The following is a 20,414-nucleotide window of genomic DNA, read 5'->3' as shown; positions in this document are numbered from 1 at the left end:
CCCTCCAGGATTGTCTGGGCCCATTCTCCATATTAGCTACAGCTTTTTGTTGTTGTTTAGTTCCTTAGTCATCTTCAAATCTCTGGGATCCCATGGACTGTGGCCTTCCAGGCTCCTCTGTCCATGGGGATTCTCCAGGCAGGAATACTGGAGCATACTGCCGTGCCCCCCTCCAGGGGACCTCCCCGACCCGAGGACTGAACCTGTGTCTCCTGCTCTGCAGGTGGATTCTTTACCTCTGAGCCACCTGGGAAGCCCTGTTTGCTACAGTACGAGTGCCTTTTGTAGAAGTTGTAATAAAGATTGAATCGTCCTTGGAACCACTACACTTTTCCGCATGTCTTCTATGAGGCAGGCCTTACTCTTGACACAACAGAAAGGGTTCTTCAGTTGTAAAATGAAAAGATGAGAGAAAAACCTGACTTTGGGGAGTTTAAAAATTAGTGATAAGTAGAGCTGTTTTCATGGAATATTCATGAGCCTTTCCTAGCTCTGCTCCAGCCAGCCCCACCAAGAGCCATTCCAGAGACCCCACTGGCCCCCATCCTCTTCTGCTGTGTTCTTGATCTTTGGGGAGCCCCCTTCAATATCATGGGCCAGAAGGGGATTGACTTAAATGGCTAAAGTGGATTAAAACACACGTATTTTAGAGGGGAATGTTTGCATCTGTGCATTAATTCTCTGGACTACTCTAGCTCATTCGATTCCCAAGGAACATTTACATCACAGATTGCAGGTGAGAAAACTGAGGCAAAGTTAATTGCCTCATCTAAAGTTACACAATTAGTTAGCGTGAGAACCAGACCCTTAGCCCCAGGCTTCTGGCTCCAAGTTCGGGAGCCTTCCATTAAGTGCATACTTACTATCGTTCAAATGCCAGGCCAATCTGTATGTCCTGACATAAAGGACAGTAAAATAAAACTGGGACCAAAGAGAGAAAATAATTTAAGTGGTTAAGAGAAAATTCACCCTTCTTGTGAAACCCTATCCAGATGACAAGCTGCTTTGGAACAACATAAAAATGAAGAGGGGAGTGTTTCTCAAGGTGCTTTTCTCCAGAAAGTTCTCTGAACGTGCTGTGCCCTTGTTCTCCAGAAATGTGCTGACCAACCACCTGGCAGTCACCTAGGCAGTTGTAATTTCCAGTAAGTATATACCTTTCCATAAATGGGGGCTTCCGTGATAGCTCAGTTGGCAAAGAATCCGCCTGCAATGCAGGAGACCCTGGTTCAGTTCCTGGGTCAGGAAGATCCACTGGAGAAGGGATAGGCTACCCACTCCAGTACTCTTGGGCTTCCCTGGTGGCTCAGCTGGTAAAGAATCTGCGTGCAATGCGGGAGACCTGGGTTCAGTCCCTGAGTTGGGAAGGGTCCCTGGAGGAGGGGAAAGGCTACCCACTCCAGTATTCTGGCCTGGAGAAGTCCATGGGGGTCACAAAGAGTTGGACATGACTGAGCCACTTTCACTTTTCATAAATGACTCAGTAAATGCTTGACTTGTGTACTTTTTGTGTTAATACATTGAGAAAATTGGGACTGACCATTTGTCCTGACTCTTGCTTGGTAAGTACGGTGCATAACATTCTTCTCCTCTCTAGTCTCTGTTGGGGAAAATAAAGGACAAAGAAGTTGTGCGTGCTAAGTCGCTCAGTCATGTCAACTCTTGTGACCCATGGACTGCAGCCCACAATCCCTCTGTCCATGGGATTCTCCAGGCAAGAATACTGGAGTGGGTTGCCATGCCCTCCCCCAGGGCATCTCCCTGACCCAGGAATCCAACCTGCATTACTTCTTCCTCCTGCATTAGCAGGCAGGTTCTTTATCTCACGTGCCACTTGGGAAGCCCACAAAGAAGTCAGCCCAAAGATTCCAACTGAGTTTCTTTTTCAAAGAAAACTTTCATTGGAGTATGGGGCTTCCCTAGTGGCTCAGTGGTAAAGAATCCACCCACCAATGTAGGAGACATGGGTTCGATCCCTGGGTCGGGAAGATCCCCTGGCAACCCACTCCAGTATTCTTGCCTGTTGAACCCCATGGACAGAGGATCCTGGCTGGCTACAGTCCATGGGGTTACAAAGAGTCGACGCGACTTAGCGACTGAACAACAGTGATCTTTTAAAACTTCAGATTAATTAGTCTTCTATTTGTAAACCTTCAACAGAATCCCTTGTCCTCTCTTGGCGTCCTTCTGGATTAATCTTGAGGGTGGCCAGTAGTTGCTTGCTGCGCTCTCACGGTCCCCATATGTGAACTAGAACTATGTCTCCCCAAGATGGACAGATGCCTGACCTGGCTTCAGCTGCCCGACTAGGGAGAGACCGGGACGTGGTTCCCTCCGTTTGGTCTCTGGCAGCAGAGCACAGTGGTCGGGAGCCCACCAGAAGCAATTCTGCGCATAGATGCCGGACGTTAGGTCTGCGGCCTGGTCTCCACTGGAGCGGGAGAGACAGCTGGCACCCACCACCTGGCCCTCCTGCCCCCGAGCACAGCGAGCCTGCAGGCCCTGCTCTGAGGGAGGACAGACTGAGATAAGAGGTGCTCCCGATTTTACAATCCAGGAAAGCCATGCGTTCCTCAAAACGAAAAGTACAATAAACTGTTTCAAACGCTCAGAGTACAGACTACAGCTCCCAGACTTGTGTATTTATTGTTTTCAATTCCAAAACAAAGGTGACTCTGCTCAGGAGACCCAAGGCTCCAGAACCCACCAGAGACGGCGCCTTCCACGCCCAGAGGAGCACATGCCCCAGACATGCTCATCTGCTCACGCTCACCTACTCACACACATCCACACACCTGCACAACTCTCACGGCCATGCACTCACACACACTCGTGCACATGCATGCGCACACTCCTGTACACACTGTTGCACTGGGGGTCTGCAGGGCCTGGTGGACACTGCTGCTCCCACACAAGGGGAGACCCCGGCGCCAGACCCGTCCCTCCTGTCACTCGAAGGGGTGACTGCCGAAGACGGCTGGGGCCTTCCGAGCATTGCCGGGGGTCCCACGGTGAGGGTCCCCGTGCAGACGGCTCCTCACCCCGGGGCGCGGCTCCTCGCCATCCCGCAGCTCCCGCAGCACAGCCTGGAGCAGGCTTCGCAGCCTCCCGAGCACGCGGGGCGCGCCCTGGGTGCCGGGGGCCGCGCACTCCTGCACTGCTGCCCGCAGCTGCCCCCGAAGTGGGCCCGACACCACGGAGCTGCCGCGGGGCGAGGAGAACCAGTGGCGGAAGATCTTGTCGCAGACCACCTGGGGGGGAGAGGGGGATGGTCAGCTCAGGGCGTGGGGGGTCCCTCCCGCACCTGTCCCTCCCTGGGGACCTCTCCCGGAACCCCAGCCGCGCAGCGCCACTGGAGACTAGAAGGCTGTCCTGCAGGGGCGGAGATGTCGCGGGGGAAGCTGCAGGTGATGCTCAGAGACCACTGAGGAGCTTGCAGCAGGAAGTCAGAGCCGGGAACCGCTGCTTAAGGAGTAGGCCCTGGGCGGTCCTAGGCTGCCAGCCCTGCGGTCACAGGCCTCACTTTCTCATTCAAGGCTGATGACAGCGACGGTCATCACCACCTGGCAGGTGGTCCCCAAGGCCGCACGACACGCTGGTGACAAGGGGTATATGAATGCGACAGGACTTTCCGGCTCCCTGGGAAAAAGGTATATCGGAAGGGAGAGGCGAGGTCTTTAAAGGAGCCTTTGTGTGCTGTGCTGTGCTTAGTCACTCGGTCATGCCCAGACTCTTTTCCACCCCTTAGGCTGTAGCTTGTCAGGCTCCCCTGTCCATGGGGATTCTCCAGGCAAGAATACTGGAATGGGTTGCTATGCTCTCTTCCAGGGGATCTTCCCAGCCCAGGGAGCAAACCCAGGTTTCCTGCATTTCAGGTGGATTCTTTACCATCTGAGCCACCAGGGAAGCCCATGAATACTGGAGTGGGTAGCCTATCCCTTCTCCAGGGGAAATTCCTGACCCAGGAAGCCCAAGAAGCCTTTCAGATGTTTTATTTTAGGAGAAGTGAAAGTGAAGTCTCTCTCTCATATTCTTTAATTCTCCTTGGGTATGAAATTTACTGAGGCTGAAGATCTCTTTAAATTCTCAATTTAAACATGCTGTTTTGCTGTTTTACAGCCTTCCTGGTTTTCTCCCTGTTGGATGGAGCACAATTCATGCATAATTAATATTCTGCTCTATTTTTCTACATCACACTTTATATTATACTCATTTAACAAATGCCTCAATTTTATAATCTACTGTTTCATGGGAAACAAATAATTTTGACTCTCATTTACTAATCCCTGCAAGGATGAGGATTCTATTTAAAAACAAATGTTCTTATTTCTCTTTTGAATTGATAATGCATCTTCAGGTGCAAACATTGAAAATGTCCCACTAATTAGGCTTTAATCTTAAGCTCCATCCAACTCCTAAAAACCAGACACTCAGCTCTCAGCTCTGAGAGGCACCCACTCCCTTGAATGTCCTTCTGGTGAGTTATTGTTTCATGCATTTCCTTTTTCTTTTACTTTACATGGATGGGAGTATATTACACACACTGTTCTATAGCTTCCATTTAACCAAATATCAGAGAGACCTTCCAAATCACTATAAGGGTATTCCATTTGTTTAATGACTGTACCTCAAATGCATATCATAAATTATTTAGCTTGTTCCCTACTGATGGAAATTTAGGTTGCTCACTAACTTTTGCTATTATGAAAAATGCTGTAATACATATCTTTCAGATGGCATTTTCATTTTGAATATGACTAAAGCTTCTGGAAATGAAATTTATGGGCTAAGGGGTATGCACATTTTTGTTCTGACGGATATTACCAGATTGACCCCATAAAAAGTGTACCAAGTTATTACACTCTCACAGCAACATACACTAAGAACACCCTCAACAATGTGTGTTGTCTTTTATTTTTGTCAATTGAAAAATTATTTGATTTGTATCGCTCTTCTTATCAGTCAGGTTGAAAGTATTTGTTCTTCTTTTCCAGTGACTGGTCAAGTTGATATACTTTGCCCACATTTCTGTTAGGTTGTTGGCCTCTTCATATTGATTTGTAAATGCTCTTTATATATTAAGGACACTGGCCCCTTGCTTAGGTTGCTTTCCTTCGGAGCAGACTATAGGATGGAGGTTTGCATGCAGGGATTTATTGAGGGGCGTTCTCAGGAACCATATTTCCATGAAACTGAGGGAGAAGGTGAACTTCTGATGCTGGGATGACCTATAGAGTTGTTCCTTATAGAGGCCAAAGGGGCTGGGTTTTGCATTTCCCCCCTCCCGCTCTGACCAGTCACTAGACTGATCCTGGGACGTGGGGTAACCACAGTGGAGAATGTCTGGTGGGCCAAGGATGATCCTGGGGGACACTGAGTCTGCAGCTGGGGGTAAAGGCCACCTCTGTCCTCTAGTCTCATCTGAGAGCAGCTGCAGACAGTTTGCCAGTTTTCTCATTTAACTTTTAAATTTCTCAAATTTTTTGTAATTTTGTTTTGCTTTTGCCATGGGGATTTTTGTAAGATGGTTAAATTTGTCAGTTGTTCCTCTTAGAGCCTCTGAGCTTTGTTCTGTGCTTAGAAAAGCCTTCCAAACTCTAGGGTATCTTCAATTTTCCTAGTTTTTTCTGGAACAGTTAGGGTCTCATTTTTTAGGTGTAAGTATCTGAGCCATCTGGAGTTTAGTTTGATATAAGAAGTGCTTATTGATTGTGTGTGTGTGTGTGTGTGTGTGTGTTGTGTGTGTGTGTAGATGTAGAAATTAGGCCCAGAGAGAACAGACACCCGCATGGTTGTGGGGGACCCAGTAATGGCCGTGCTGGGAGTACCATCCATTAGCCCCCTGGGGTCACTTGGCCCACAGCCCCAGGTAGATGACAAAGAACAAACGATCCCCATCTCCCCCATCCCTGCCCTCACTGGACGCACTGAGCCCAGGTGGTGGGGAGAGGGCGACGACCTCCAGGTACATCGGCAGGAGCCACGGAGTGGCCGAGGAGACAGGGGCCCCCCAAGAGGGACAGGGGCCATCAGAGAGAACACAGTCCCCTCCCCGAGAGAGGACAGGATCCCTCAGAGAGGATAGGGTCCCCCCCAGATGACAGGGCCCCCCAGAGGACAAGGTCCCCCCAGAGAGGACGGCCCCCTGAGAGGACAGGGTCCCCCCAGAGAGGACGGGCCCCCTCAGAGAGGACAGGGCCCCCCCCTAGGGGACGGCCCCCTGAGAGGATGGGCCCCCTCAGGACAAGGCCCCCCTAGAGGACGCCGCCCCCCAGAGGACAGGGCCTCCCCCTTGGAGAGGACGGCCCGCTCACCTGCAGGTTGCTGTTGGCTCTCTGGGCCCCGCACCTGTGCACTCGCAGATCACACTTTGAAAAACAATCAAAGAAATTGCAGTCTTCATCCCTCGTGCAGTTCTGCTCGAGAATTTCCCTCATTTTAGGTTCGAAAAAAGCCATGTCCACATCGATAGCCACCACCTGCGAGAGAAACAGCACACGGCTATCAGGAGGAATGGGGGCACGGGATTCTGGCCGCAGGGAGGAGGGCTGTGCTGGGGATGCACGGCCGCTGGCACAGGCTGGGCTGCAGGCTTTAACTGCAGAAGGACCGCTGTGGTCACCAAGTCGGGAATGTGGGACCAGGATCGCTCTGCGGCTTTGAAAGTTTTCTCAGATCTTAATGTTGAATCTCTGAAAGTTCTTACAAATGAATTGACTTCCGCTTCCACTGCTTTACCACTTTGGCTTCTGACATTCAAGGCTCAGGAATATAAAAGCTATGAGACACAGGTCATTTACTCCTATGAATATCAGCAACAAACGAAAACTACATTCAAGGGGCAGGTTGAGGGTGTGATGGGGAGAATGAGGTGGGCAACGCGGACCTCGTCTATTTATGACCTGTTATTGAGTTGACTGGTTTCCAGCTGACAGGGGCAAGTGGCAGGGCCAAAGTGGTCGAATTAGGATCAATACCTATGGACCCAGATGCGACAGCATCGAAAACTAAGTCCCACTATCAGCATGAAAATGTGATGACCCCCTGGAATTTCAGATTTATCTTCCTGGCTTCAACTCAAAAGGCTTCAAAACCAGAAAAAAAAAAAAAAAAGTCTAAATTATGCAGATTTTCCTCCACCACCTGAATTACGAAAAAAAAAAAAAAAAAAGATGAGCTCTAACCTGAGAAAACCTGGACTCTGCCCAAATCAGGCAATGTATAGCTTCAAGGCATTAAAGAGCTATTAGAAGACTGGATGAGTTTGATGGAGTCTGTGGCATTTCACAAGCCTTCACAGGTCAGCCTCAACATACCAGCTTTCTCCCTTTGGTAGCATCTCAAAAAAGGGTTCATTTTCTCCTCAAATCTATGCGAAGTCCGGAGGCACATTCCCAGCCTGTTGCTTCTGTTCTTCCTTCAAGATTGATGCCAGAAGGCAGTAAAGTTTCGTGGGGATTATTCAGTAAAACAGAGGGGGGAAAATAATTTATTTCAAGATATGTGGAGAATCAGGGAAAAAATGAACAGGGAACTTTTCCCTATTTGAGAGCTTTGCCTCATTACTAATTCAGGCACTGCAAACAGAAATTATCATTTTAATTGATTTTCTCTATCTCTTTATTTAGCCAAAAGAACAGTTCCTTTCATTATTTATCCTGGATAATACACTAAAAATATGTCAGTGGTGGTTTAGTCACTAAGTTGTGTCCGACTCTTTGTGACCCCATGGACTGCAACCCTCTAGGCTCCTCTGTCCATGGAATTCTCCAGGCAAGAATACTAGAGTGGGACGTCACTTCCTTCTCCAGGGGATCTGCCTGACCCAGGGACTGAACCCAGGTCTCCTGCACTGCAGGCAGATTCTTTACCAATGAGTCTACTGTCTTTCATAATTCATTTTTGGAGCTGCAAGACCCTTCTCTTCTTTTGATAATCCCTGGTCATCTCCCCAGCTTCCTCCGGGACCCTGGTGGAATTTCCACTCTCTGATACTTCTCTCTTTCAGCTCTGATTCTGTCTCATCTCCCAACAAGAGCAGGATTTATTGTCTAATTTTTAGTGTAGTTGTAGAATGGATATCGGAAGCATAACTATGCACCTACAATAAGAACAGTAACAAAATGAGCAGAAAAACCTGTGTGAGGCTTCTTAGGTCACATCAGGATGAATCTTAAAGTTCTTCCTGTACAAAGTTACCTAACTTGCATCATCATCAGACTCCATCCTAGCATCAGACTGGAAAGGACTGGTGAGAATTATTTCCTTCTCTACTTAAGACTGTGCCTCTCGAGTAGGAAATCTGTTTGAGAAGCGTGCTTTCTGGCAGCAGTTTGAGAGCAAGAAGTAAAGAGGGGTTCCTAGTTCATTTGCAACCACTGGACAAATTCTCAAGACCTGCAAGGGAGGACCTGAAAAAAGTGAATGGCTGCGGGTCATCAGTTCTTACAGGTTACCTGGGAGACACACCCTCCATCCACCCGGGCAACACTGCAACATGGGCCAAAGGGGGGCCCATCTGCTGGTCCCCTAGCTCTCTAGTTCTCACACTGAGCACATCAGTAATCACTTGGAGGGCTTGGCTTCCAAACTCAGATGGCTACATCCCACCCCCGGAGTCCGAGTCTTCCTGCTGCTTCCGCACCTTGGTTAATCGTTTGCACAGCTGCCCTGCCTGGAGTGGGGGCATCCCTGGAGGCTCAGCGATAAAGAATCCGCCTGCCAACGCAGGAGACTCAGGTTCGATTTCTGGCTTGGGAAGATGCCCTGGAGAAGAGCAGGCAACGCACTCCAGTATTTTTGCCTGGGAAACCCCATGGACAGAGGAGCCTGGAAGGTACAGTCCACGAGGTTGCAAAAGAGTCTGACACGACTTAGTGACTAAACTGCACAGCCTGGAGTGGGACATAAAATTCTCCTGCCACTTGCAGAGCAGCACGGAGGCTGACGTGTCCACCGGGGGGACGAATCTTCTCTTGCGTAAAGCAGCATTCAGCTGTCCCTCTAGAAGAAGTTTACCCAGGGAAGGGGAACAGACTAGAACCTCTCCAGAAGAAAGAACTAGAGACCGTGGCCTGTGGTGACGGAGGGTGGGCGGCTGGAAATCGGTGTCTCTGCCCCCTGGACCTTTGTACCAAAGCCCCCAAAGGCCGGCCTTCCCTCATCTCCTCAAAGCGCAGTTGCTCAGTCGTGTCCGATTCTTTTGCGACTCCATGGACTGTAGCCCTCCAGGCTCCTCTGTCCATGGGATTTCCCAGCCGAGAACACTGGACTGGGTTGCCATTTCCTTGTCCCGTGGATTTTCCCGACCCAGGGATCGAACCTGGGTCTCCCGCATTGTAGGCGGATTCTTCACCGCCTGGAGCCGCATTAGCCCCAGGAAGGAAGGGGCTAAGCTGCTTGGGAGAAACCAGGGCGGCAGTGGAGGAAGGCGCACTGAGCCTCTGCTGTGGCGGCTTGCCCTACCATTCCCTTCCCAGGTGCCAGGCGCCTTCCTCCTTTAAATGCGCTCATTCCCACCCCCAACGGTCCGGCAGGTCGGAGCTGTCCAGGCCAGAAGGTGGCATCACGCCGCAGGGTTTCCCGGGGGCTTCAGATCCCTCTGGTCTAGGACCCCCAGGACAGAAGTCCGCCCCCCGCGGACCCCACAGCCGCCCCCCGGCCGCCCCTCACCGTGAAGTCGCTCCGGATGGCGAAGTTCTCGGGCTTGACGTCGCAGAGGTGCAGGCGGTGGGCGAAGTCGTGGTCGAAGTGGCGGACCATGTCCAGGAAGCTGAGCGCCACGCCGCTGACCGCGCGCGCCTGGCCGCGGCGCCCGCCGTCCGGGCCGAGCGGGAAGAGGGCGCGGTGGCCGGGGCTGCCGGCCGCCAGGTGCTCCACGGCGTAGAAGTGGCCGCAGGAGCCCAGCACGGGCGGGGCGTGCGGGCTGCGGCCGCGGAGCAGGCTGAGCAGCACGAACTCCTCCTGCCGCAGCAGCGCCCACAGGCTGGCCAGCTGGCCCCGCCGCCGGGGGCCCCGCCGCGCCAGCCCCAGCCGGCCCAGGCCGCCCTCGGCCGGCTCCAGGCCCAGCGCGCTCCGGGCCTCCCCGGCCGCCAGCACCAGCAGCTCAGCCTCCGGCAAGTCCTGGCCGCCCGCCTCGGGCTGCCCGTCCAGGAGGCCGAGCGGCGGGAAGCTGGAGAAGGCCTCCTCCTTGGACTTGAGGACCACGGGCCGGCCGCGCCAGTCGGCTTGCAGCACCTTCTTGCCGCGCTCGTAGTACAGGCAGCGCCGGTACCGCAGCTGCCCCGCCTCGCACAGGTCCTCGCACAGGTCTCCGCCCAGCGCGCCGCCCCGGTACTCCTGGCACTGGAAGGAAGGGACACGGGTCACCCCGCGGAGGCTGGGCCTCGCGCCAGGATGCTCCTGACAGTCCCGGAGAGACCCCTTGGGCATGCGGACCACAGGGCTACTCGGGGCAGAGAGGAATTATGAAGTGAAAGGTTTGTGATAGAATCTCACGTTTGTTATTTTCTCCATCAGGCCCAGGACCAGATCTTAGGAAGCAGGTGCCCACCCTGCCCCCCCTCCACTGACCCGCCCCTGCCCCATCCTTCCTGCTGAGCTGGGTGATGCTGGCAAAGGCAGTTGGCCTCTCCGCTGGGTGTCCTGGACTGTCAGTGGAAGGACGGAGCCAGGCCAGTGGTTCCCCGTTCTTGGGCTCACGTAGGGGTCACCTGGAGAGCTTTTAATAGCCGCCTGCCACGAACAGCACAGCCAGCCCTGGAGAGGGACCCCAGGAACGACCCTTCAGGTGGGACCGCTCAACAGTGCCTGCTGCAGGAAGCAGGACTTAGAACAGGCCTGGAGGCTGGCAGCATCCGCAGGCCTGCAGGGGAGGCCGCGGCGCCTTCAGAAGATGAGCCTGCAGGGTGAGTTCTGCAAGCAGGTGTTGGATTCCTGGTGGTGGTGGTGAGGAAGGCATTCAGGGGCCCTCAGGAGGGGAGTTTCTCCTGAGCTTTGGGGCTCGCAGGCCCTCCTGCCCCGTGGGGGGAAGTGGTGACCCCCAATCCCACCACACTGCAAACACCTCTCCTAAGAAGATGGTCCATCCAGGCCCCACCCTTCAGACCTAGGAGGGGAGCCGGAGACACTTCTGTGAGACTGATTCAAAGGGGGACGTGTGACTCTGTTCTCTTTCTTATCTTTTTCAGGAAACCTAAACCTCTGGACCCATTTTTATGAGGGACTGAGCATACATTCTGAGCCCACCTGTTCCCCACAACGCATCTTCCTTCCACATGGGCAAAGGCGGGTCAGACTTTCTGGTTGTTCTGTGCTGGTTGGCTTTATTAACCCAAGTGGATTATAAACAGATCTTTCAAGTCAGATAATGCACCTCCAATAATGCCTGGATATGTAAACAATCCCAAAGTCCAAAAGACTCTGAAAACATGTTTTTCATGACTCATCCACTCTCATGGAGTGTCAAACCCAACCCAGAAGATGAGGCTGTCTATAGTCTGAATGTATTTGACATGTGACTTTGCATACACTTTGCTACAGAATTATTAATTAGTTGGATCTGTTTGATTCCTGGCATATCCTCATGTTCACCAGAAGGTATAAATATATATTGTGCATATTATCTAACACCCAAAACAGTGTGAATTCCAAAACAGGCCTGGCTGCAGAGCATTGGCCAAGGGATGGTGGATCTTTATAACTGCTCTCAGAGAACTGTTCACATGACCAAAATGTTTATTAAAAAGCTATACTCCTGGTTCTTAAAACAAGTATCTGGATTTTAGGGACCCTTTCAGGCAGTAACTGGACAACAGTCCAAAAGGTCCAAGCCACGCTATCTGACCTGACCCCCAGCTTCCTGCTGAGGGTGCTCCTGCAAGCCGGTGCTCCTTTGCCTGGCATTAGACCTCCAAACACTGTATCAGGTGGTGGGGGTGTCACACTTGCCGAACTCAAAGGTGCAAGTGATGGAATCCTGATCCTGGAGCTTGGGAACAACGCCGCCCTGTTTGCCGGCTTTTTGTCTTGGGAACACCAACAGCCGTAATGCAGCTGTATTCATAAACACCCACAAAACTGTTCTAAATATGCTTAATGCAGTGTTCGTCTTGCAATTTAACGTAACACAACTTTGGTCAAATGCCTTCCTTTTACTCTTCATCCTGGTCCCTCTTTCCAGGTTTGGGGTCCTGAGAGGAGCAGCTGAGGATCAGGACCCTGTGAGTGGTGGACTCTCTCTGCTCGGAATCACTTCCATGTTGTGGTGCCCTGCAGGAAAGCACCCGCCATTCCAGCTCCTCTGAGTCCTTTCAGGATAATCTTAGAGGGAAGGTGGGGATGGAGCTGCCCTGGTGGCTCAGCAGTAAAGAATCTGCCTGGGATGCCAAAGATGCAGGAGACATGGGTCAATCTCTGGGTCAGGAAGACCCCCTGGAGAAGGGCATGGCAACCCACTCCAGTATTCTTGCCTGGAAAGGCCCATGGACAGAGGAGCCTTGCAGGCTACAGTCCATGGGGTCACAAAGCATCAGACACGACTGAAGTGACTGAGAATGCATGCAAAGTGGGGGTGAAAGGTTTAAACGATGGAAGGTCTCAGGAGTAGAAAGACAGAAATAATATGGGGTGTTCATGTTACTCGTTGCAGCTTCTTCCTACTTTATCTGGTGTTTACAGTTTCGTACCTCTGTAATAAGCCTGATAAGAAAAGGCATTATTTTTTTTTCTCGATTGCCTTATAAGGCCCCCATCCCCTTTGAGTAGCTCCAAAATGGTTTAATGCAATCCCATAGTCATCTTTAGGGTGTCATCAAAGTTGTAGTGTCATCAAAGGTGCTTTTCTACGAGGGACAGAGCAGAACTGTGAAAAAGAAAGAAAAGTGGGTGATAGAAGCGAGTTGGGCAGGAGGTGGGTCCTGACTGTCAGAACCCTGCAGGGGGCGGGACCTGGGGGAGGAGACACACGTTTCCTGGCCCAGCCACAGCGCGGCGAGTGGAAGCCCGGAAGGTCAGGTGTGACCACTGGGGCCTTCACTCTCTGCATCTGGAACCACGAACAAAATTGTCACTGCCTGCAAGAGATACCCGTGGCAGGGAGTGGGCGTGGGCAAGCTGCTTTGGCTGCCCCTGGCCACCCTCCCGTTAGCAGTGCTGTGTATGAGCTGGGCCACGATCCGATGACAGACCTGGGCTCAGGAGTCACAGCGAGGTGACTGCCTCCAGGACTCCCGAATGACAGCAGGGTGAAGCGCAAAAGGAAGGAGGCCAGGCTCGGCTCTGGGGCAGACCAGGTTTGCCTCCAGGCTGTGCCTGGGGCTGGCGTGTGGCTCATTTCCAAGTCTGTAATGTTGGGAGGATAACACTGTGTCACGGGAGACCTGCGAAGGTCAACCAAGGTCACGGGTGCAGAGGCCCTGGCAGTTAGAGTGAAAGACTCCCTCCTGCCCTTTCTGGCCCTGGTCATTAGAAGGCAGAAGGCCGGGGATGCATCTTTCTTGGGGGGATGCACCTGAGCCCAGTGTTGAAAGGTGAGCTGCAAGTCTGCCTAGCGCACGAGGAGGGAGAGCTCTGGGAACCACCGGCACAGGGACCCAGACGTGCAAAGTTGCTCGTGTGTTCGGAGGACCAGATGGTTGGGCAAGGTTAGAGCAAGTGCCAGTGCGTGTCCTGCCAAAAGTCCACAGCTGACAAAATGCCTCCCCCTGCAAGGGTCAACTCCGCCTTCCCCAGGCGGCCACCTCACCTGCCGCTGGGAGTCCTTCCCCGCCTCCACCCCGGGTTCCATCCAGTAAGCCCCCCACCCCCTGAGTCTCTATGCCATCCTCCCCCCACTGGCTCCCCACAGCACTGTGTTTTCTACAAAACTGTCCGGCGTCCATGAAACTGAATTCAAATGGAATCTGTATGAGACTCAGCCCTGCACATTTAGAAGGCAATTCAACACAAGCGTTGCAGCAAATGTGGCATGTCGTCTGCTGGTCATGATGGCATCACTGACTCAAAGGGCAAGAGTTTGAGTAACCTCCGGGGGATGGTGAAGGACAGGGAGGCCTGGCATGCTGCAGTGCATGGGGTGGCAAAGAGTCGCATGCAACTGAGCGACTGAACAATAACAGTGACTGATTTTGGGAGGGGAACATTAATTTTGGCTGGTTTTCTGAACATCAGCACGTTGAGGTATAAGCCTGCCTCCCAGATGCCTGGGGGATGCTTTGAATCAGGAAGGGAAGAGGCTGGGCTGGGTGCCTAGAACCCTGCCAGGTCCGCTGGCTACTAGCGGTGATGAACTGGGTTTCCACCTCATTTGTCGTCGGAGAGAGTCTACACTGAAGCAAAGTGTACACGAGGTGGTTAGCACAGAGCAGCTCTGTGTCTTCCTGCTTAATGATGAAGCGCTTTGGGCACATCAGTCCCTGCTCTTCAGAAACAGAATGTAAGACTCATCTCTTCTGTGGCCCATGTGGTTACCAGTGTTCAGTGAGTCTGTGGCATCAGGATGCATGCCTGTGCCTACTAAACCCAGAGAAAGACTGCGCTCAGCACTTAAGAAGCAGTAAACTTACAGCTTACAAGTTTACAGGCTAACTAAAAGTGGTCCTCGTGTTAGAGACAAGAGAAATTACTTTCTTAGCAGCATGCCTTACTGAGATGGCTAATTTTTTAACTCAATAGATGTATTTTATATACTTTGACTCCATTTAAAAAAAAAAAAATCACTTTCCTCTGAATAGATGGAGGCCCTAAGAACCAGCTTGAACAGATACACTTCTGTACCCAAATGTGTGTGCACACAAAATCTGCAGGTATCAGATTTTAAGATAAGCTAGGGAAAAAACAAGTTAATAAAGTCTCATTGTAGTTAACTGGCATTTTTAAAAAAAATTAATGAAACAGTGAATTCATATTTCTTATAGTGTTAGTCACTCAGTCATGTCCAACTCTTTGTGGCCCCATGGACTGTAGCCTGCCAGGCTCCTCTGTTCATGGAATTCTCCAGGTAAGAATACTGGAGAGGGTAGCCATTCCCTTCTCCAGGGGATATTCCTGACCCAGGGATCAAACATGGGTGTTCTCAGTTGCAGGCAGATTCTTTACTATCTGAACCGCCAGGGAAGCCCACATTCCTTAAAGACTGTGTGCAACTGTGAGAACGCACACTCCTAACAGCCCTGGTTGTAGGAAGCGTTGTTTTGGTGGTGGATGGTAATCTCTACCCACTCCAGTGTTCTTGCCTGGAGAATCCCAGGGACGGGGGAGCCTGGTGGGCTGCCGTCTATGGGGTCGCACAGAGTCGGACATGACTGAAGCGACTTAGCAGCAGCAGCAGTAGAATCTCTCCAGCTTGTATCACGGTTCTCAGGCAAAAACAAACCTTTTCCTCTCTAGTCTGAGAAACTGGTGACAGGGTATCAGAAGTCATGCCTAAGGGCTGGGTTTTCTTTTGTGTGTTTGCTTTTTCGTTTTTCAGCAGCATTAAGTTCCTATGTGGTTAGCAGCATTCATATCTCACAGTGGATTTCCCCAATGGAACAGTTACGCTGTGCGATTAGCCAGACCACTCTGCAACCCCTCTTGACCCCTGGACAGCTTAGAAGACAGACGTCACAGACATGGCCAGGGTGCTCAGGGAAGCAGGCTCAGTCCCTGCGATACAATCTTTCTCGGCGAGTGCCCTGGATGCCGCAGTCCCGCTGGGCCAGGGTTTCTCTCAGAGCAGACAGATAAGCCAGTCCTGTTGAAAAGAAATCCCATGCAGGCAACTAAATGAAAGCACATCAAGACCTAACTAGCCGAAAGGGGCATAAAACCTTCTGAATAGCAGAGTCCGTGGGAAACTTTCTGAGATGCTTTGAAAGTGATGTGCTGTGGGAGGGTTGTTGTTGCTGCTTGGCCGCTATGTAGTGTCCATCTCTTCTGCGACCCCACGGACTATAACCTGCCAGGCTCCTCTGTGCATGGGATTCTCCAGGCAAGAATACTGGAGTGGGTTGCCCTTCCCTTCTCCAGGGTATCTTCCCAACCCAGGGATCAAACCCAGCTCTCCTGCATTGACAGGCAGACTCTTTACCACTGAGCTGCTGGGGAAGCTCAGGCCCAGCTGTTCCTTAGGGTTTTCAGTGCTGGAGAAGCCAATGGTGTCACTGTGTCTCTACTATCAGCGTCATGTACTGGCTCCATGGCACAGTCACTGTGTGATTCGGGACAAGTTAGTTCACCTCTCTGGGGCTTGATTTCACCATCTGTGAAATGGGGAAATAAAAGCACTTGGCTCCCAGGGGTTGAGATTAGACGAAATATTACGTGTGAGAGGACTGAGCACAAAGCCCGGCCCCTGTGAGCATCCGCGGCTCCCACACCTCCCATCCCCACCTCCCCAAGGAGTGCTCCACCCGCAGAACCGGAAGCCAGGCCTATCAATGATCAGACCCAACGCTCCGGCACAGCCTCCTGACACAGTTCCCTGGGAAAGCAGGGCTCTAGAAACCTCACAGAAATGTTTTGATTATGCGATGTGCTGAAAAGCCACAGTAAAAAGAAGGGCTGCCCTCTGCCTAGAAAATTCCAAAGCTGGAGGACCCAAGATCAGCTCTGGAAGCACTCCAGTTGGCTCTTCCAAAACTCCCTCTTGAGAGTGGTGTGTGGGGGCGACCCCTCCAGAGATGGGGTGCGGCTCAGGGGCACAAGCACCTCAGCTTCATCCACAGCCTCCAACCTGCCACAGGCCAGCAGTGTCACCTGCCTGGCCAGAGGGCCCAGGAACTGCTCAGGGGTTCACAAGGCCCTTGGCTCCACCCCAGAAAAGGGGGCTCCCACTGGCTCAGCTGCAGCCATTCCTTTGGTGTCCTGGGACTCAGAGTGAAAGCTAATGAGAGTCTGGAGGGCCGTGAGAAAAATAACAGCCAGTTTATTATGAAGGATAAAAGGCAGGCAGGGTGAATTGAAAGGGCTGGGGGAACCGAGAGACAGAGGCTCAATTCAGTCCTGGGAGAGCTCGGTGCCACAATGCCTGCCTCTGCATGGCAGCCAGGGTCTGGTGTAGTCTACAACGTGGAAAGCGGGTTTCTGTCCAAACCTCAGCATCCTGGGCGAAAGGGAGCCCCGGTGCTCCACTCAGCAAACCCAGGATGGAGAGGGGAGAGGGCAAGTTGGATCCTGAGAACAGCAGCCTCAAAGGGGGCCTCCCGGTGAGGGGCCCCTCAAATCAGGCCCCTGATTTGAGAGCAGGGTGGGTGAACTTTAATCAGACAGCCAGACACACTATTTCAATTTGTTTTTTTGGCAGCTGGAAAGATTGCCAGCCTTCAGAGGCAGAGATGAGAGTTTGCTACTGCAAGCCATGTGTTCATGACCTCAGGAGGAGAGGATTTCCATCCAGGGTCAGAGGTGAGGCTTGAATACTTGGAACTTTTTGTGTAGCCAAGTTTTATGGAAGTACAATAGAGTTAGGGAAAGCTTCCGCCGTAGACATCAGAAGTGGACAGAAAGAGTACCCCCCTGCTAGTTTTTAGCAAGGCATTTTATGTCTGTCAGTGAGCTTTTAATCAGATAAAAGAAACACCTCAAGGCTGAAGGAGTTTCACCAGGCTCCTCTCCCACAATGTGCATTTTTGAGATAGGATGGCACAACGTGTGTCATCCCTGGCCTTAAAACAATTGACATGATGTTTGTTGAGCCATTATCAGCCCAAAGTTTGCGAAAATAAAATAAAAGGTTAGTGTTAGGTAGAATGGGTTTGTTCAACAGAGAAGGGGAAAAAACGTCTGCCCCTTGCAGTGATTTCCTCCTACTGCTTAGGACCCTCTGGCCTTCCTACCTGCTACCCTCTCCTTACCCATCTCTTGGGAATAAAAAAGACCCATCTGGCTGCCACGGGAGATATACTGGTTCAGCATCCAAACAGAACTGGTTTTAATTTATGAGCTGAAATGCTGGGAAAGTTATGATTAGTGATTACTAAAGTTATAGTAGGCTATTTAATTTCCATTAGGCCTTCTCTCACTTAACCAAACATAAAGAAATGAAAAGACTGTTTGCTTTTTATTTTAACCTAAAAAGACTGTTGTGAATGAAGTCGCTCAGTCGTGTTCGACTCTTTGAGATCCCATGGACTGTCGCCCACCAGGCTCCTCCATCCATGGAATTTTCTCAGCAAGAGTACTGGAGTGGGTTGCCATTTCCTTCTGCAGGGGATCTTCCTGAGCTGGTGATCAAACCTGGGTCTCCCGCACCTGGGTCTCCTGCATTGCAGGCAGACGCTTTACGGTCTGAGCTACCAGGGAATCCCATTGATAGGATGGAGGGAATCAGTGAGTATCTCACCTCTCACCAACGTGAGATGATCCATTCATGACGACACGTCAGACTCAATCAGGGAAAATGATTCGGTGCAGCCTGCCCATTTCACCTCATTTCTTTAGTTTTTACAATTTCACTTTTAAAACGTCATTTACTTCAGGACTTCCCTGGTGGTCCAGTGGCTAAGACGCTGCACTCCCGATGCAGGGGACCTGGGTTTGATCCCTGGTCAGGGAACTATATCCCACAAGCCTCAACTAGGAGTTCACCTGCCAAGCAACTAAAGATCCTGCATAGCAGGTGATTATTTCCTGAAATAAAGCTGCTGCTGTTTTCTAAAAGAAAGAAAAACAATCCTGCATGCCCCAACTAAGACCTGGCAAAACCATAAATAAAATAAATTTTAAAAATTATTTCAAAGCCTTTATGCTACCACGTTCTGAAATCCTACAGTCCCCAAAGGCTCACCCATACTACACAACTGGGCTGGAAGCTTCCCATGCATTTCTTGAAATTTTCTTAGAAAATAGCTCCCCTTTCCCACCAGATACTTAGATGGTCACTGTTCTGGGAAGTGAATAATCAATCAATACAACAATCGTTGCCCGCTACCTTCACCTTTTTTGGCTTTCCTTCTAGGGATTCGTAGTTTTATCCAAGTCTCCTAATGCGCTTAATCTTCCCAACCAAACAGAGACCATTGAGGAGCCAACGTTTGGAATCAACCAAGAGTGCAACCCGGGCCGGGTGAGCGCTGGGGCCCGCCAGCGGGGGCGTTTCTTTCTCTCTAATTGCGAGTCTCATCTAAAGGGCGCCCCCGCCCTCACCTCTTAGTAGACGGCAGGCAGGACCCCAGCACCGAGGTCTATCGGGGTCCGAGCCGCCTCCCTCGCGCTCCCGATCGCCGGACCGCTCTCTGCCTTGGGTCCCGCAGATCGCGCAGGGGAGAGCCTTGGCTCTGGGGCGCGCGGAGGAAGGGGCCCCACTGGCCGTCTGCAGGGGGCTCGGCGAGGTGCAGCCCAGGTCAGAATCACAGAACGGCAGCTGAGCGAGAGAACCGGGACCCCAGGGGCCGAGGCGTGGTCCCCGCCCGACCCAAGCGCCGCGGTCCGAGTCGGAAGGCTGGGAAAGGACCCGTAAACTTCGCTTAGGAGCGGGGTCTCGGGGCCGGCGGGAGAACAGTCGGGCAGGAAGAGCATCTTTGGACAAAGGACCAGTTGGGCGACATGGGGGAAGACGTCCCCCCAGGCACTCAGAGGACTCCCGGACGGAGTCCCGGGCTGGAAACCGGGTGGGGCGCTTCGGGCATTCCACGCCCGAAGTCCGGACCCCCTCCCAGTGGATCCACGGCCGCGCCCGAGTCCCCGGCTCCCAGGACCCTCGGAGGGCGTCCCACCCCGGCCCCGGGGCGCGCGGCGCGGGGCAGTGCGGCCGCGGCACCTACCAGCGCGGCCAGGATGCGCCGGCTCTTCTCGTCGGTGCAGCGCTCGGAGGGGACGCCCGGGTGCGCGCGGAGCAGCAGCGCTGCCGCCAGCACCCAGCCCGCGGTCCACGCGGCGCAGGCCAGCAGCGCGCGGCGCCCGCAGCGCCCGCCCAGCCCGCAGCGCCCGGGCCGGCCCCGCGCGCCCGCCGCCCGCGCCCGCGCCATGGCCCGCCCGCCGCGCCCGCCCCGCGCCGCCTGCGCCCCGCGCTCGCGTCCCGGCTCCGCGGCTCCACCGCCCGGCGAGGGAGGGGGCGCGGGGGAGAGGCAGCGCGAGGGGAGGGAGGGGAGGCCGCCGGGTGGCCGGCGCCCGGCCCGTCAGGGGGTGGGTGGGGTGGGGAGCCCCGCCGGCACAAGCCGCGCTGGCCGGAGCACCAGGGGGCCACAGGGTGTCCGCGCGCCCTGCGCCGCACCCCGCCACCATTTCCACTTTTTCTTTCTTTGCATCTTTCCCCCAAGAAGACCAGTCCCTTCTTGAGCAGAATTCAGGCTCTCCCGGGTTCAGACTCCCGGCTCCTCTGTCCACACGCGCGACTGTTCTTTTCACGGATTCCCCCACCGCTTCGACCCCTGGTTGCTGGGGCTGCACCCACTTTTACCTCTCTCTAGACTCCTCCGTCCCCTCTACTTGGGTCT

General features: G+C 52.8%; 1 protein-coding gene and 1 non-coding gene across 2 annotated transcripts; one reads left to right on the top strand and one right to left on the bottom strand.

Annotated features, from left to right (window-relative positions):
• Window positions 1-2,948: 2,948 nt before the first annotated feature.
• On the bottom strand, window positions 2,949-19,946 carry DIPK1C (divergent protein kinase domain 1C). Its single transcript, XM_052660203.1, has 4 exons — window positions 19,743-19,946; window positions 9,673-10,344; window positions 6,315-6,479; window positions 2,949-3,251 (listed from the first exon to the last, which is right to left on the bottom strand). Exons 1-4 carry the CDS (start codon window positions 19,944-19,946, stop codon window positions 2,949-2,951), a joined length of 1,344 nt encoding a protein of 447 aa, XP_052516163.1.
• On the top strand, window positions 18,463-18,535 carry TRNAG-CCC (transfer RNA glycine (anticodon CCC)). Its single transcript has one exon. It is a non-coding gene; the product is annotated as a tRNA-Gly (tRNA).
• Window positions 19,947-20,414: the final 468 nt, after the last annotated feature.

Source organism: Budorcas taxicolor, chromosome 22, assembly GCF_023091745.1.
Source record: "Budorcas taxicolor isolate Tak-1 chromosome 22, Takin1.1, whole genome shotgun sequence".
In the NCBI taxonomy this organism is placed as follows: domain Eukaryota; kingdom Metazoa; phylum Chordata; class Mammalia; order Artiodactyla; family Bovidae; genus Budorcas; species Budorcas taxicolor.
Note: the sequence above shows the minus strand (reverse complement) of the source record. Positions and strands in the feature narration are given on the sequence as shown.